General features: G+C 50.5%; 1 protein-coding gene across 2 annotated transcripts in view; it reads right to left on the bottom strand.

Annotated features, from left to right (window-relative positions):
• Positions 1-11,363: 11,363 nt before the first annotated feature.
• Positions 11,364-17,121, bottom strand: part of SPMAP2 (sperm microtubule associated protein 2) — a 16,561-nt gene continuing 10,803 nt past the window's right edge. For both annotated transcript variants that reach the window (XM_039465424.2, XM_074385741.1), the window contains 3 exons: positions 15,763-15,922; positions 11,532-11,678; positions 11,364-11,497 (listed from right to left, as the gene is read on the bottom strand). In XM_039465424.2, coding sequence (XP_039321358.1) covers positions 11,418-11,497; positions 11,532-11,678; positions 15,763-15,922 — 387 coding nt within the window. In that variant the 3' untranslated portion in view covers positions 11,364-11,417. The remainder of the gene's footprint in view (positions 11,498-11,531; positions 11,679-15,762; positions 15,923-17,121) is intronic.

Below are 17,121 nucleotides of genomic sequence, written 5' to 3'. Positions count from 1 at the left end.
CACTTATAGGACATTGTAATTCAAATTAGCCACATGTGACTTGCCCGAGAACCACATGTGGCTAGTGGCCATAAGACTCCATGTCACAGCTTTAGATAGTGACAGTAGTGTCTATCTACTGACTCTAGTATTTAAAATAATATTAGGATACTTCCACTTTGCCCCATTCCCCCTCTCCTAAATTATAGAATCCTAGTTAATTACATGGGTTTTTCTTCCTGTTTAACATTATGCTCTTAAATATACTTACATTTCTATTTTTGGAATAATCCATTATAATTTTTTTGATGAGGGAAGGTGTCTACCTGTACCACTTCCTGTTTTCTCTGCCCCCTCCTCAATATTTGTTAACTATATCATTTCTAGTTCTAGTATTTATAACATCTACGTTTGTAGACATTCTTCTTAGATTTGATTTAATGCCAATCCTCAAGTAAGTTGGATTCAGTGCTCACCAACATTTCTCTTGCTGTGGCTTCTTCATTTTCTATCACTTGGCTGAAAGGCATTCTTAAATAGTTTCTTCAGGATGTTCCTGCAGTTCTTGCATGCTCTAAGACATTTGTGTGAGGTCTCTTTTTTTTTTTTTTTTAAGATGGAGTTTTGCTCTTGTTAGTCACTACAACCTCTGCCTCCCAGGTTCAAGTGAGTCTCCTGCCTCAGCCTCCCAAATAGCAGGGATTACACGCATGTGCCATCACACCCAGTGAATTTTGTATTTTTAGTAGAGACAGGGTTTCACCATGTTGGCTAGGCTGGTCTTGAACTCCTGACATCAGGTTATCCACCTGCCTGGGCTTCCCAAAGTGCTGGGGTTACAGACATGAGCCACCACTCTTGGCCAATGTCTTTATTTTTTTTGATGACAGTTTGGCTGGGTATAAAATTATTTCTCCAGACCATCTTACTTCAGAATTAAGTCCTTTGGAACTTTGCCGACATTGTTCTATCGACTTCTAGCAATGAATGTTGCTGAAATAAATTCTAGGGAGAGGTTTTTCCCATTTAAGTCACTTGGTCTTATGTTAATGTGCTCAGGTGCAAGCCATTTAGTGTCATTTTTCTTGGGACATGATGAACTATTCCAATCTATACATGAAAATCATCTCGTATTTCTGGGAAGTTTTCTTAAATTATAAATTTAAATATTTGCTCTGTTCAATTATTTTGTTTCTCTTCTTTGAGACTATTGTTTTTATATATGTAGTATGGCCTTTTTCTAGTTTTCAGATCTATTATCTTCTCCCAGACCCTTTATGATGATCTGTTATTTTCATGTTGTATTGTGCTAGCTTTTGTCAATCCTGCTTTCCATGTACTTTTACTATTACGTCTTCTGCATGTTTGTTTTCCTTAAGGCAATTTAGACTTCATTTTAACGAATTTAAGCTTTTTTTTTCTTCCATTTCTTTCCTAATTTCTGCAACCTCATGTTTGCCTCGTTTCATTTCCATATATTCTATGAACTCCTGTATTCCTGCGTTTAGTAATTTATTTACATATTTGGTGATTTTTATTTATTTTTTTATTTTTTTAGGCAGAGATTGCAGTGGTGCAATCTCAGCTCACTGCAACCTCTGCCTCCTGGATTCAAGTGATTCTCCTGCCTCACTCTCCCAAATAGCTGGGATTATAGGCATCCACCACCATGCCAAGCTAATTTTTGTATTTTTAGTAGAGACTGGGTTTCACCGTGTTGGCCAGGCTGATCTTGAACTCCTGAATGCAAGTGATCTGCCCATCTGAGCCTCCCAAAGTGCTGGGATTACAGGCATGAGCCACTGCACCTGGCTTACATTTGGTGATTTTTTTTTTTTTTTTTGAGACGGAGTTTCGCTCTTGTTACCCAGGCTTGAGTGCAATGGCGCGATCTTGGCTCACTGCAACCTCTGCCTCCTGGGTTCAGGGAATTCTCCTGCCTCAGCCTCCTGAGTAGCTGGGATTACAGGAACACACCACCATGCCCAGCTAATTTTTTGTATTTTTAGTAGAGGCGGGGTTTCACCATGTTGACCAGGATGGTCTCGATCTCTTGACCTCATGATCCACCCGCCTCGGCCTCCCAAAGTGCTGGGATTACAGGCGTGAGCCACTGCGCCTGGCCAACTCAAAGTTATTTCTAAAAGATACATGTAGACCAGAAACAGTGGCTCACACCTGTAATCCCAGCACTTTGGGAGGCTGAGGCTGGTGGATCACGAGGTTGGGAATTCAAGACCAGCCTGACCAACGTGGTGAAACCTGTCTCTACTAAAAATACAAAAATTAGCCAGGCATGGTGGCGTGCGCCTGTAGTCCCAGCTACTCAGGAGGCTGAGGCGGAAGAATCACTTGAACCCAGGAGGTGGAGGTTTCAGTGAACCAAGATCCCACCACTGCACTCCAGCCTTGGTGACAGAGCAAAACTCCATCTCAAAAAATATGTGTTTGTGTATGTGTGAAATGTATTCCTCAGGTTGAATAAGAATATCAAAATGCTGCTGATCTTTCACAAGACTTTGGACACTTCAGTTGATTTAAAATATTTGTTTTGTTTTGAAGGTGACCAGTGTTCAAAGTCGCAGTTCAGCTATCGTTTATTCATGGAATTGTATAATTTGAGCTACCTGGTGGGTGGCTGGCTGCACAGCAGTCACTATGCGCCTTAGTAAGAGCCAACCTCTAAGATTGCTCATCTGCATGGGTTTCTTACTGCTGCTGTAACAAATCTCCAGAGATTCCAAGGCTGGAAAGAGCACATGTTTATTATCAGGAAGTCAGAATTTCCACTGTGCAGAAACCAAGGCATGGTCAGAACCTCCAGACGTTCCAGGGGGACAATCTCTGTCCTTCTTGGGTCCCTTCCTCCCTCTTCACAGACAGAAGCTTGTCATTCTGGTGTCACTGTGCCTTCCACTTCTGAAGACAAATTTCTCCCTACCTTCCTCTCAGAAGGATGTGCAATTACACTGCACCCATCCGGGTCACCACGGTCATCCCCCAAGGTCAGCATCTTGGATCACATCTGAAAAGTCCCTTTTGCCACATTAAAGAACATATTCACAGGCTTCAGAATGAGAACCTGGGTATCTCTGGAGGCTGTTACTCAGCCCAACACATAACGGAGCCTGCCTAATTCGGAAAACACTGTCCGGCGTGGTCACTACTTTGCCCACTTCCTGGGATGGAAACTCATCCCCTCAACAGTGTTCGATTCTTGCCGGGTCCACCTGAGCATGTCCTTACAGCTGCCTCTCCTGAAGAGCTTCCCTCTGTTCCCAGCTGCAGTCACTAGAGCAACATGGGAAATGATGGCATCCATCATTCAGTAGGTGCCCTGTGGCCATTCCCTTCCTCACCATCAGCACGGTTTACTCAGCAATCTGTCGCCACATGCTCTGAGCAAGGTGGCCCAGCCTCCCTGAACCTCACTCTGTTCACATGCTTCATCCTCTTAGCGTTTGGGGTGATGAGGCTTTTTTTTTTTTGAGACAGACTCTCGCTTCATTGCCAGGCGCCAGGCTGGAGTGCAATGGCATGATCTCAGCTCACTGCAACCTCTGCCTCCCAGGTTCAAGCAATTCTCCCGCCTCAGCCTCCTGAGTAGCTGGGGCTACAGGTGTGCAACACCATGCCTGGCTAATTTTTGTATTTTTAGTAGAGACAGGTTTCACCATGTTGGCCAGGCTGGTCTCGATCTCTTGACCTCGTGATCTGCCCGCCTAGGCCTCCCAAGGTGCTGGGATTACAGGTGTGAGCCACCGCGCCCGGCAATGAGGCTCTTTTTTTTTTTTTTTTTTTTTTTTTTTTTTTTTTTTTTTTTTGAGACAGAGTTTCGCTCTTGTTACCCAGGTTGAAGTGCAATGGCGCAATCTCGGCTCACTGCAACCTCCGCCTCCTGAGCTCGGGCAATTCTCCTGCCTCAGCCTCCGGAGTAGCTGGGATTACAGGCACGTGCCACCATGCCCAGATAATTTTTTGTATTTTTAGTAGAGATGGGGTTTCACCATGTTGTCCAGGATGGTCTTGATCTCTTGACCTTGTGATCCACCCACCTCGGCCTCCCAAAGTGCTGGGATTACAGGCTTGAGCCACCGGGCCTGACCAATGCGGCTCTTTTAACCTTTCCTTCTAACACGGTTCAGGTCTGGACCTCTAAGCACTCAATACATTTTCTTTACATTTTTTTCTTTTTGAAATGTGAGTTTTAATTTCTCTCTTTTCTTTTTGAAACACAGTCTCACTCCATCACCCAGGCTGGAGTGCAGTGGTGCGATCCTGACTTGCTGCAACCCCTGCCTCCTGGGCTCAAGCGATTCTCATGCCTCCCCAAGTGGCTGGGATCATAGGCACGTGCCACCATGTCCAGCTAATTTTCTTTTTTGTATTTTTAGTGGAGACGGGGTTTCACCATGTTGCCCAGGCTGTTCTCAAACTCCTGACCTCAAGTGATCTGCCCGCCTCAGCCTCCAAAAGTCCTGGGTCACTGGCGTGGGTCACTGTGCCCAGCATAATTATTATTTTAATTCAGTGAAGCTGACACCTAGAATTATTTTTCTCAGCGGTAGCAAAGGTAAATAGCAGCTACCAGGAGGCACCACAGTGCAGGGGAGATGTCCTGGCCGTGGGAAGGGGTGTTGAGGGAAGCTGGGAGTCAGGGGCTCATGCATACCTGGGACCGTCCAGGAAGCCCACCTTGGCTCTCCGCGTCACTGGTGCTGGCATGAAAGGCTGTTCTACAGCTAGTTCAGCTTGGCCAACGGTTCTTCCAGTTCCGGCCATGTATGATTCTTCCTGTGAAGTCTTCGGTAAGCTCCTGCACTGACAATCTAACTCCTTCAGGAAGACTGCTTCAGATTATTTCCAAGAAAATCTCTGCCAGTGTAGCCCTCACAGTGCTGATCTGAGCCACTCACTCACGGGGGTAAGGATGGACTGTGGGAAGATTTTGCTGCCTCGGTCCTGCCATGGGTTTGGTGGCATCACCCATCCTTGGCCGTGATGGAAAGATGGTTGCAGAGATCGAGTAGGTGCAGGTTTAGGTGAAGGCACAGGTGTAAACGTAGGCAAAGGTGGAGGCACATGTAGGTGTAGCACAGTGTGGGTATAGCGCAGGTGTAAGCACTCCATCTCACAAGAGCTAAAGATCCTAAATATATAGCGGGTATAAGTGCTGGCAGAGGTGTGGGTATGGTACAGGTATAGGTGTAGATGTAGGTAAATATTTTCTCTTGTGAATATCTAAGCACTGGCGGGAGAGAGATCCAAGATGGCTGATCACTGGCAGCTCGGGATTGTAGCTCCCAGTGGAAGCACAGAGAACGAGAGGACGCCACACTTTCAGATGAATTCTTGTTGCTCACACACCGGGAGAGTCTCAGCAGAGGAGCCCCACGGGTGACCCTTATGGGTTGCGCCTCGGAGCGGCGGTTCTTGGTGCAGAGTCAGAAAAGCACCATCAATCTTAACGCCGCTGTTTTGGCCGGCGCAGTGCGTTGCTCAGATTCCGGTGCCGGGAATCAACATGTTGGACGTCCACTCAGAAACCCAATTGTAAAGACGGTAATTATAAAGACCACATATGGATAAATCTAAAACGAAGGAAGAAACCAGCCTAAAAAGGCTGAGAATACCCAAAACCATAACACCTCTCCCTCAACAGGGGATCACAGTTCCTCATCAGCAATGGAACGAGACCTGACGGAGAACGAGTGTGTTCCATTATCAGAAGCAGGCTTCAAAAGGTGGATGATAAGAAACTTCCGGGAATTAAAAGAATTTGTTCCAACCCAATGCAAAGAAACTAAGAACTTTGAAAAAAGGTTTGAAGAAATGTTAACAAGAATACACAATTTAGAGAGGAATATAAGTGAATTAATGGAGCTGAAAAACACAATATGAGAACTTCACGAAGTATGCACAAGTTTTAACAGCCGAATTGATCAAGCAGAAGAAAAGATATCAGAGGTTAAAGACCAACTTAATGAAATAAAATGAGAAGACAAGATTAGAGAAAAAAGGATAAAAAGGAATGAGCAAAGTCTCCAAGAAATATGGGACTATGTGAAAAGACCTAATCTACATTTGATTGGTGTACCTGAATGTGATGAAGAGAATGAATCCAAGCTGGAAAACACACTTCAAGATATTATTCAGAAAAACTTTCCCAACCTTGCAAGGCAGGACAATATTCAACTCCAGGTAATACAGAGAACACCACAAAGATATTCCTCAAAAAGACCAACCTCAAGGCACATAATCGCCAGATTCACCAGGGTTGAAATGAAGGAGAAAATACTGAGGGCAGCCAGAGAGAATGATCAGGTTACCCACAAAGGGAAGCCTATCAGATTCACAGCAGATCTCTCAGCAGAAACCCTACAAGCCAGAAGAGAGTGGGGGCCAATATTCAACATCCTTAAAGAAAATAACTTTCAACCCAGAATTTTACGTCCAGCCAAACTAAGCTTCATAAGCAAAGGAAAAATAAAATATTTTGCGAACAAACAAGCACTCAGAGATTTCATCACCACCAGGCCTGCTTTACAAGAGCTTCTGAAAGAACCACTACACATAGAAAGGAACAACCAGTATCAGCCTTTCTAAAAAATACCAAAAGCAAAGAGCATCAACATAATCAAGAATTAGCATCAACATAATCAAGAATTCACATCAACTAATGGGCAAAACAGCCAGCTAACATTAAATGGCAGTATTAAACTCACATAAATTATTATTAATTCTAAATTTAAATCGACTAAATCTCCCAATCCAAAGACACAGACAGGCAAAAAAAAGCCAAAACCCATCGGTATGCTGCATCCAGACCCATCTCACATGCAAGGATACACAAAGACTCAAAATAAAGGGATGGAGAAAGATTTACCAACCAAATGGAGAGCAAAAATAAATAAATAAAAAGCAGGAGTTGCAATTTTTGCCTCTGATAAAATAAACTTCAAAGCAACAAAGATCATAAGAAGCAAAGAAGGACATTACATAATGATAAAAGGATCAATGCAACAAAAAGAGCTAAAGATCCTAAATATATACGCACCCAATACAGGAATACCCAGATATATAAGATTATAAAGAGACTTGGACTCCCACACAATAATAGTGGGAGACTTCAACATCAATATTAGACTGATCAATGAGACAGAAAATTCACGATATCCAGGATTTGAACTAAACTTAATTAACATTTATAGAACTCTCCACTTTAAATACACAAAATATACACTGTTATCAGCACCACATCACACCTATTTACAGGTTTATATGAAATACTGGTTGGCTGCTGGTTTGTTATTTTCTTCTCTCATTTTTCCTGTCTTTATTATTAAGCACAGTTACAGGCATACCCATTTTTAGACTGCATTCTAGCCCGGGCAATAAAGCAACACCCCCGTTCTCTCCCCCTCTTTCTCTTCCTCTGTCTTCCTCTTCTTGAAAAAAAAATATATATCTAAGCACTGGCCAGGCATGGTGGCTCACACCTTTAATCCCAGCACTTTAGGAAGTGGAGGCTGGAAGATCACCTGAGGTCAGGAATTTGATACCAGCCTGGCCAACATGCTGAAATCCCGTCTCTACAAAAAATACAATAATTATGCTGGACGTGGTGGCTCACGCCTGTAATCCCAGCTACTCGGGAGGCTGAAGCAGGAGAATCGCCTGAACCAGGGAGGCGGAGGTTGCAGTGAGCTGAGATCATACCACTGGATTCCAGCTTAGGCAGCAAGAGCGAAACTCCGTCTCAACACAAACAAAGTTAGCCAGACATGGTGGTACATGCCTCTAATCCCAGCTACGCAGGAGGCCGAGGCAAGAGAATTGCTTGAACCTGGGAGGTGGAGGTTGCAGTGAGCTGACACTGTGCCACTGCACTCCAGCCTGGGTGACGGGGCGGCACTCCATCTCACAAGTATCAAAGCACCTTCAAACTCTACAGTTCCAAAACCGGAATTCGTTATCCACTCCCATATTTAAAAGAAAGCTTGGGCCAGGCGCAGTGGCTCACGCCTATGATCCCAGCACTATGGGAGGCCGAGGCAGGTGGATCACAAGGTCAAGTGATCAAGACCATCCCGTCCAACATGGTGAAACCCCATCTCTACTAAAGATACAATACATTAGCTGGGCATGGTGGTGTGTGCCTGTAATCCCAGCTACTCAGGAGGCTGAGGCAGGAGAATTGCCTGAACCCAGGAGGCGGAGGCTGTGGTGGAGCCGAGATCGCGCCATTGCACTCCAGCCTGGGTAACAAGAGCGAAACTCCGTCTCAAAAAAAAAAAAAAAAAAGCAAGCTCGTCTCCCAGTGTTCCCTGTCTTAGTGAGTGGTGATGCCACATGAGAGTGCTCTCCGCTTCCTTCACACACCCCACTATCTGATTTATTTATTTTGAGACATAGTGTCCCTCTGTTGCCCAGGCTAGAGTGCAATGGTGCAATCTTAGCTCACTGCAACCTCCACCTCCCAAGTTCAAGTGATTCTCCTGCCTCAGCCTCCCGAGTAGCTGGGATTACAGGCACCCACCACCATGCCCGGCTAATTTTTGGATTTTTTTTTTTTTTTTTTTTTTTGAGATAGAGTTTCGCTCTTGTTACCCAGGCTGGAGTGCAATGGCGCGATCTCGGCTCACCGCAACCTCCGCCTCCTGGGCTCAGGCAATTCTCCTGCCTCAGCCTCCTGAGTAGCTGGGATTACAGGCACGTGCCACCACACTCAGCTAGTTTTTTGTATTTTTAGTAGAGACGGGGTTTCACCATGTTGGCCAGGATGGTCTCGATCTCTTGACCTCGTGATCCACCCGCCTCGGCCTCCCAAAGTGCTGGGATTACAGGCTTGAGCCACCGTGCCTGGCCCTAATTTTTGGATTTTTAGTAGAGATGGGGTTTCACTGTGTTGGCCAGGCTGGTCTGGAACTCCTGACCTCAAGTGATCCTCCCACCTCAGCCTCCCAAAGTGCTGGGATCACAGGTGTGAGCCACCACGCCAGCCCCGATCATTGATTTCACCCGGTCCTGACACTGTGCCTCCTGAAGCTCTCTGCACTCCAGCCACGTCACCCACCTCCAGTCACTGAGAGCACCACGGAAGCCATCAGGCTGTCTGTGGTCAGCAGAAGCGTGTCCAAGGCCATCCCCATCCTCGTCCCCAGGCCTGTGAGTATGTCACCCTAGATGAAAAAACAGACTTGCAGACGGATTAAGGGTGCTGAGTTGGGAGACTGTCTGATCACCCCAGTGGCCCAGGGTCGTTACAGTGTTCTGGACTGAGGGGGCAGGAGGGTGAGGGTCAGAGACTGAAGATGCTGTGCTGTGGGTTCTGAAGATGAAAGGCCCCACCCCCAACCCCTTACCAGGGAGGCAAGTGCCTCCAGGTGCCGGCAAAGGCGTGAAAGGGGCTCTCCCTCGGGGCCTCTGGAAGAAGCGGCCCTGCTGATCCTTTGAATTAAGCCCAGTGAGACTCACTTTGGACTCCAGCCTCCTGGACGATAAGGGAATAAATGTGCATTCTTCTTCTGTTTTTGTTGTTGTTTCTGAGACCGAGTCTCTCAGCCTCTGTTGCCCAGGCTAGAGTATAGAGGTGCGATCTCGGCCTTCTGCAGCCTCAACCTCCCAGGTTGAAGAGAGCCTCCTGCCCCGGCCTCCTGAGCAGCTGGGATCACAGGCACGAGCCACACCACACCCAGTTAATGTCTGTATTTTTAGTAGAGATGGGGTTCTGCCACGTCAGCCAGACCTCAAACTCCTGACCTCATGATCCACCTGCCTTGGCCTCCCAGGGTGCTGGGATGACAGGTGTGAGCCACCACACCAGGCCCGCGCAGTTTTAAGTCACCCGGTTTGTGGGCATCTGTTACAGCAGCTACCGGATGCTAAGATGGGAGCTGTCTCTGTCCATTGGCCCTCCTGTAACAAAGTACCGCAGACTGGTGGGTTCCACACAACACAAGTTTATTTCCCACAGTCCCGGAGGCTGCAAGGCTATGATCAGGGTGTCAGCACGGTCAGGTGCTGGTGAGGGGCGCTATGGGGCCAGCAGGGTCAGGTGCTGGTGAGAGGGGGCTGGGGGGCCAGCACGATCAGGTGCTGGTTATGGGAGGGGGAGTCAGCATGGTCAGGTGCTGGTGAGGGGCGCTATGGGGTCAGCAGGGTCAGATGCTGGTGGGAGGTGCTGGGGAGCCAGCAGGGTCAGGTGCTGGTGACAGGGTGCTGGGGTGGCCAGCACGGTCAGGTGCTGGTGATGGGGGGTTGTGGGGGATCAGCACAGTGAGGTGCTGGTGACGGGGGGTTGTGGGGGATCAGCACAGTGAGGTGCTGGTGACGGGGGGTTGTGGGGGATCAGCACAGTGAGGTGCTGGTGACGGGGGGTTGTGGGGGATCAGCACAGTGAGGTGCTGGTGACGGGGGGTTGTGGGGGATCAGCACAGTGAGGTGCTGGTGACGGGGGGTTGTAGGGGATCAGCACAGTGAGGTGCTGGTGATGGGGGTCTTCCTGGTCACACACCGTCTGCTCTCCGTGTCCTAACATGGCAGACATGGCCCAGTCTCTAGGCCTCCTTCCTAAGGACACCAACCCCAAGCATGACAGCTCTGCTCCATAACCTCATCGCCTCCCGGAGGCCTTACCTCCTGATACCATCACCTCGAGGGTGGGAGTTTCAACACATTAATTTGGGGGAGACAGATGTTCAGACCATAGCAGGGACTGTGGGCCTTTTCCTAACCTGAGCCTCAGTCTCCACGTCTGTGGAACGGGGACAGGGACAATCCCTCCATCATCAGGTTGCTGTAAAGATCAGTAAGGTGGTCGGCGCAGCGGCTCTCACCTGTAATCCCGGCACTCTGGGAGGCCGAGGCGGGCGGATCTCCTGAGGTTGGGAGTTCAAGACCAGCCCGATCAAGATGGAGAAACCCTGTCTCTACCAAAATTACAAAAAAATTAGCTGAGCGTGGTAGTGGGCACCTGTAATCCCAGCTACTCAGGAGGCTGAGGTAGGAGAATCGCTTGAACCTGGGAGACAGAGACTGGGGAGAGGTGAGATCACAACACTGCACTCCAGCCTGGGTGCCGAGAGCAAAACTCTGTCTCAAAAAATAAAATAAAAGATCCATATGTTGTGCAGCGGGTGTCAGCTGGTTTCACTGTGGCTCATTCTGGCTCCAAAGCGCCTGTGGGCCCTCAGGAGGAGCAGATGAGCAGGTCTGAATTTTAGAGGTTCCAAGGGCACTCGAGACGGTCAATAAGTGACTTGGAAAATAAACAGCTGTACAAATCGCAGGTTGGATGCAAAAATAAATATTATTGTCCTCCTCATCCTTCTCTCAGCCTTCCAGCCCGCCCTCCCTTCTCCGGGACAAAAGGCTCAGAACAATCATCACATACACAGGGTTAGGATGCCTGAGGGTGTTTACTGGGAGCCAATGTCTTAGAAGCTGGGCCTGGGGGGCTCACACTTTTCTGGTGATGCTTTTGGGGGTGGCGAGCTCATAGAGGCGAGGGGACGCCCGGGCCACCAGCGCAGCAGGAGAGATGTAATAGGGGTCGTAGCCCTCATTGAGGCCCTTGCGCACTTTGGGCCTGGCCAGGGAGATGATCCGGGGACTGGCCACCACCTTCTTGGTGACATCCAGCACCACCCAGCGAGGATCTCGGTCAGGAACACACTTGTCCGACTGAGCTTTGGGCACTAGAGGGGGCAGAAGAGAAGGGATGGCACTGGAGCTCAGACCTCATAAAAGCTCCACATTCGGGCCGAGCATGGGGGCTCACGCCTGGAATCCCAGTACTTTGGAGGCCGAGGTGGGAGGATCACCTGAGGTCGGGGAGTTCAAGACCAGCCTGGCCAACGTGAAACCCCAAACCCCATCTCTAACTAAAAATACAAAAATTAGCCGGGTGTGCTGGTGCATGACTGTAGCCCCAGCTACTTGGGAGGTTGGGGCATGAGAATCACTTAAACCCGGGAGGCAGAGGTTTCAGTGAGCCAAGACCGTGCCACCCCAAATTTTTGTATTTTTAGTAGAGACGGGATTTCACCATGCTGGCCAGGCTGGTCTCAATCTTCTGACCTTGTGATCCGCCCGCCTCGGCCTCCCAAAGTGCTGAGATTACGGGCGTGAGCCACCGCACCTGGCCCGTGTTTTTAATTTTTATGTATTTATTTATTTTGAGACAGAGTCTTGCTCCGTCACCCAGGCTGGAGTGCAGTGGGTGATCTTGGCTCACTGCAACCTCCACCTCCTGGGTTCAAGCGATTCTCTTGCCTCAGCCTCCTGGGTCGCTGGGACTACAGGCGTGCGCCACTGCACCTGGCCTATTTCATTTCATTTTATCATTTTATTTCGAGGCAGGGTCCTGCTGGGTGGCCCAGGCAGGAGTGAAGCAGCACCATCATGGCTCACTGCAGACTCAGCCTGACTTGAACTTCCAGCCTCAAGAAATTCTCCCGCTTCAGCTCCCGAGTAGCTGGGACTACAGTCACGTGCTGCCACACCAGGCTATGAAATGCACACTTTGAAAACCTGCATTACAGGCTGGGTGTGATCGCTCACGCCTGTAATCCCAGCTCGTTGGGAGGCCGAGGCAGGCGGATCACTTGAGGTCGGGAGTTCAAGACCAGCCTGACCAACATGGAGAAACCCCTACTCTACTAAAAATAAAAAATTAGCCGGGCGTGGTGGTGCACGCCTGTGGTCCCAGCTACTTGGGAGGCGGAGGCAGGAGAATCGCTTGAACCCGGGAGGCGGAGGTTGCAGTGAGCTGACATGGAACCACGGCACTCCAGCCTGGGCAACAAGAATGAAGCTCCATCTCAAAACAAAAAAAAGCCGGTGAATTATACAGAAAAAATATTTCAAATGGTCACAGGCACCAGGCTCAGAGACACCTGCCTGTGACTCCAGCACTTCCGGAGGTGGAGGCAGGAGGATCACTTGGGCCCTAGAGTTTGAGGCCAGACTGAGAAACACGGCAAGACCCCAACTCTGAAGAAAAAAATAATGGCCACAGGTACCTGAAAGGGGACTCGGGGGGCCACAGCCAAGAGGGCTCAAGTCTCCTCATCCTGTGGCCAACCCGAGTGACCCTGGTGGCTGGTGGGTGGGGGCTCAGTCTGCCCTTCCACCCCTTCTCCACCTGCTAATGTCACGGTGGCAGGTGGACTGGGCAGGGGGCATCTCCTCCAGCAGGCAGGTGTCTTGTCCTGCTCCTGGTGGCTGTCCCTCAGGCACCTGTGTCCCCGCCTCCTGGTACCCCCACCTCCCCGGCTCTCCCCCACCCCTTCCGTTACAGCAGGGAGCAGCAGCAGACTGCTCGGACACTAGGAAGGGCGCCACCCAAGCCAGCCGCAGTAGCTGGGGCCATCCTCCACCTTGTCTCTTGGGGCCTCAGGGCCTTTGACTTCTCGGGGAGCTACCACCTTCTCTCCAAATGCCTCTTTGCTTGGAGCAGGAGAATGAGGGCCACCCACCTCCTGGGCGAGCAGCCCGGCACCGTGAACTGCCTCGGGGAAAAGAGTGTGGGGTTTCTTCCACCAGGCAGGAGAACCCCTGCAGGCACGTGGCTGGGCAAGGTCATCTGAACAGAGACAGAGCAGTGCCGACGCACTGACAGACAGGGAAACGTGGGTTCACGGCAGCGCCTTAGCCTGTCCACACACACACACACACACACACACACACCACACACTGTCACACACACACTCACACACACTCACAGTCTCACACACATCCCACACACTCACTGTCACACACTCACACACACTCACACTCACACACCACACACTCACTGTCACACACACACACACTCACTGTCACACACACACACCACACCGTCACACACACACTCACACACCACACACTGTCACACACACAACACACACTCACTGACACACACACACACCACACAGTCACACACACCACACACTGTCACTCACACACACACCACACACACTCTCTCACACACACACCCCAGACACTGTCACACACACCCCACACTGTCACCCACACTCACTGTCTCACACACACACACCACACACTGTCACACACACACACACACCCCACACACTCATACCACATACCACACACACACAGTGAATATAAACATGGGTACACAGCACTGCAGCCTGTCCTCACACAGTCACACACATACACACTCACCACACACCACACACACACACACACACAAACACACATACTCACAAACACACACTCACACACACATCCTGAACATAAACACTGCCACCCTGGTATGGGTACGACTGTTTCTCTGGCCCCTGCTCTTCACCCTAAGTGTCTCTCCTGCACCTTCTGGGCGGATGGCAGCCCTGCCTGGCCGACACCCCTGTGCAGGGTAAGGGGCCGAGCAGTGGGGCCCTGGTGGCCCTACGGGGGCTGGAAGGGCCATGCCCAGAACCCGGCCCCCTTTGAACTCCTCTGTGAGAACTCAGGAAGCATCTGGGCTTCGGCAGCATCTGGGCAGTGCCAGCTGAGTTTCTGGCACTCTCACGGCGGTGACTGAGCCCACATGGCACGTGTGAGCGAACGCAGAGGAACAGCCCAGCCGCAAACCCGCTCTCACCCGCAGGTCAGTGCTCCGCATCTGCCCGCCTGCTGCACGTTTTCAAAATGCTGGTCCCGACCGGGCGAGGGTGAAGCCCACTGTCTTCCGCTATCCTCACACACACGCCCACAGGGACAGACGCACATCTGAAACACGGATGCATGCACACACACGTGTATGGACCAGCATGTCGGCATCTGTATCCGTGACGCGTGTGTCTGTGGTGAGCGCACGGGTGTGCGGGACGGCTGGGGCGGTGCTATGGTGGCACTCAGCTGTTCCCGTGCATTTCACTCATCATTTCACAGACGTCAAGGGGGTGGATGAAAGAATGAACAAATAAACAAGAAAAGGCCCCACAAGTGAAGTTAAAAGACAAGACACAGCCTGGGAAGAACTTACGGTGCCTGTGTTCACCGAGGGATTAGTAGCCACATTATATAAAGAGCTGCCACGTTAGACAAAGAGCTGCTCCCAATCTACAACCCAAAACGCCAGGCCTCAGGAACCTGGGAAAATGATGCCAAAGGGTAAACCTAAATGGCCAAGCAGCTTCTCCACAGCTCCTGTCGTTAGCGAAATGCGTATTCAATTTGTTCCAAAGGACAGGAAGGGAGTCAGGCCAACACCCATTTCTCTTTGCTTTTTTTTTTTTCTTTTTTTGAGACATTGTTCCACTCTTTTTGCCCAGGCTGGAGTGCAATGGCACGATCTTGGCTCACCACAACCTCCACCTCCTGGGTTCAAGCAATTTTTCTGCCTCAGTCTCCCGAGTAGCTGGGATTAAGGGCATACCTCATCACGCCCAGCTAATTTTGTGTTTTTAATAGAGACGGGATTTCTCCATGTTGGTCAGGCTGGTCTCGAACTCCTGACCTCAGGGGATCCGTCCATCTCGGCCTCCCAAAGTGCTGGGATAACAGGCATGAGCCACCGTGCCCGGCCACGCCAACACCCACTTTAAAGCTGCCTTTGTACCGTAGCGTGGCTCTCTGGCCCCTGCTCTGCCCCCTAACTTTCTCCTGTACACCTTCTTTCCCTGCTAGGGAACCCACTCAGGCAACACCCTGTGCTTCCAGATGACACTCCCGGTGATTTCTGCTTCTCTTTCCTGGGGGAGAGCTTCCTGCTGCCTGCTCTAGGCAGAGGTCTAGGGTGTCCCCAGGATTCGACGGGACGTCGGAAGCGCCTCATCTGAGGCACTCACTTACTGGCCAAGTGAAGGAGGCGGTTATAGTCTGACACATGTGGCTTGGGTTTCGGCATGGGGTCCCACTCTTCCAGCAGGGTGGCCGGGGCCTTCGGCTTTGACAGCTGGAGGATCCGGGAGCTGGGGACTGCCATTTGGGCCGCCCTGGATACCCGGGACACCTGCAAACAGAAAGAGGGAAAAGGAGTAAAACAGCCCATGATTCCTCATGGGCCCTGGGGCAAAAGGACCCCACAGCCGACACTAAGAGCCAAGAGACAGACTGGAAAGAACCTAGTTTGTAAGGTGTTCAAAGGATTAGGAACTATCATATATAAAGAGCTCCACCAAACCAATAACCAAAAAAACCCCAAAGGGCAGAGCAAATGCTACAGGAGACGAACCCTAAAGGGTCAACAACCCTGTCTTCTGACCCATTAATGCCAACAGCTGTTGGCAAATGTAAATTAAAACAGAATGTCACTCCAGGCTCACAGCTTTGGCACAACCAAGAAGTCTGACATTATCAAGCCCTGGGGAGAATGTGGGAGGGAGAGACTCCGTGCAGGGCTGGTGGGAGAGTAAGTTCATACAAGCGCTTGGATCCACTCGGCCCAGGCGAACAGTCGTCACTAGGTGACTGCCGGACACAGGGACTCCTGCCCTCACCCAGGGACCTGCGTGCGGGGAGGTGCCGTGAGCTGTCGCCACCCACACCCCCCACAGAGAGCGGCCCCCGCAGGTGAGTGATCGCCCACACCCCAGGGAGCTGGGCGCAGCCGCCTGGGTCAGCTTGGGCTGACTGCGGCCCATTCCCAAGACGGGGCCACCCAGCAGTAGGGCCACTTTTTCTCCACAGATCACCACGAACTGCTCTAGAAAACAATAGTGAGGGAAAGCAAGACAGACACCTTTTACGGTCCCGAAAACCACGGCACCCGGACAGAGGGAATGGGGCGTGACAACGGTGGCCGTGGGGTGAGGTCACGCAGACGCTTCCCCCGGAACCCTGGCACGCTTGCTCACAGGTAAATTCTCAGCCGTGGCCAGCGCAGTGGCAGCACTCTGGGAGGTCCACGTGGGTGGATCCCTTGAGCCCAGGAGTTCAAGACCAGCCTGGGCAACATAGCAAGACCCCATCTCCACACACGTGCTTGGCATTTTCCAGAAAATCCGCAGTCCACCGTCAGCATGTTCTTTATCCTTCGCCCCAGCCTCCCCAAAGACAAGTACCGGGACGCTGCCCGGACACCTGAGACTGGAGCCAGCCTCTCCCCCTCCTCACAGGCGCCCTGCTCCCCCTTTGCCAGCCGGCTGGCTCCCGGACGTGTGTGTAGGAGACCGCCTGCAAAATAAGTAAGGAGTAGGCAGGGACCCTTCA

Source organism: Saimiri boliviensis, chromosome 14 (genome assembly GCF_048565385.1).
Source record: "Saimiri boliviensis isolate mSaiBol1 chromosome 14, mSaiBol1.pri, whole genome shotgun sequence".
NCBI classification, from domain to species: domain Eukaryota; kingdom Metazoa; phylum Chordata; class Mammalia; order Primates; family Cebidae; genus Saimiri; species Saimiri boliviensis.
Note: the sequence above shows the minus strand (reverse complement) of the source record. Positions and strands in the feature narration are given on the sequence as shown.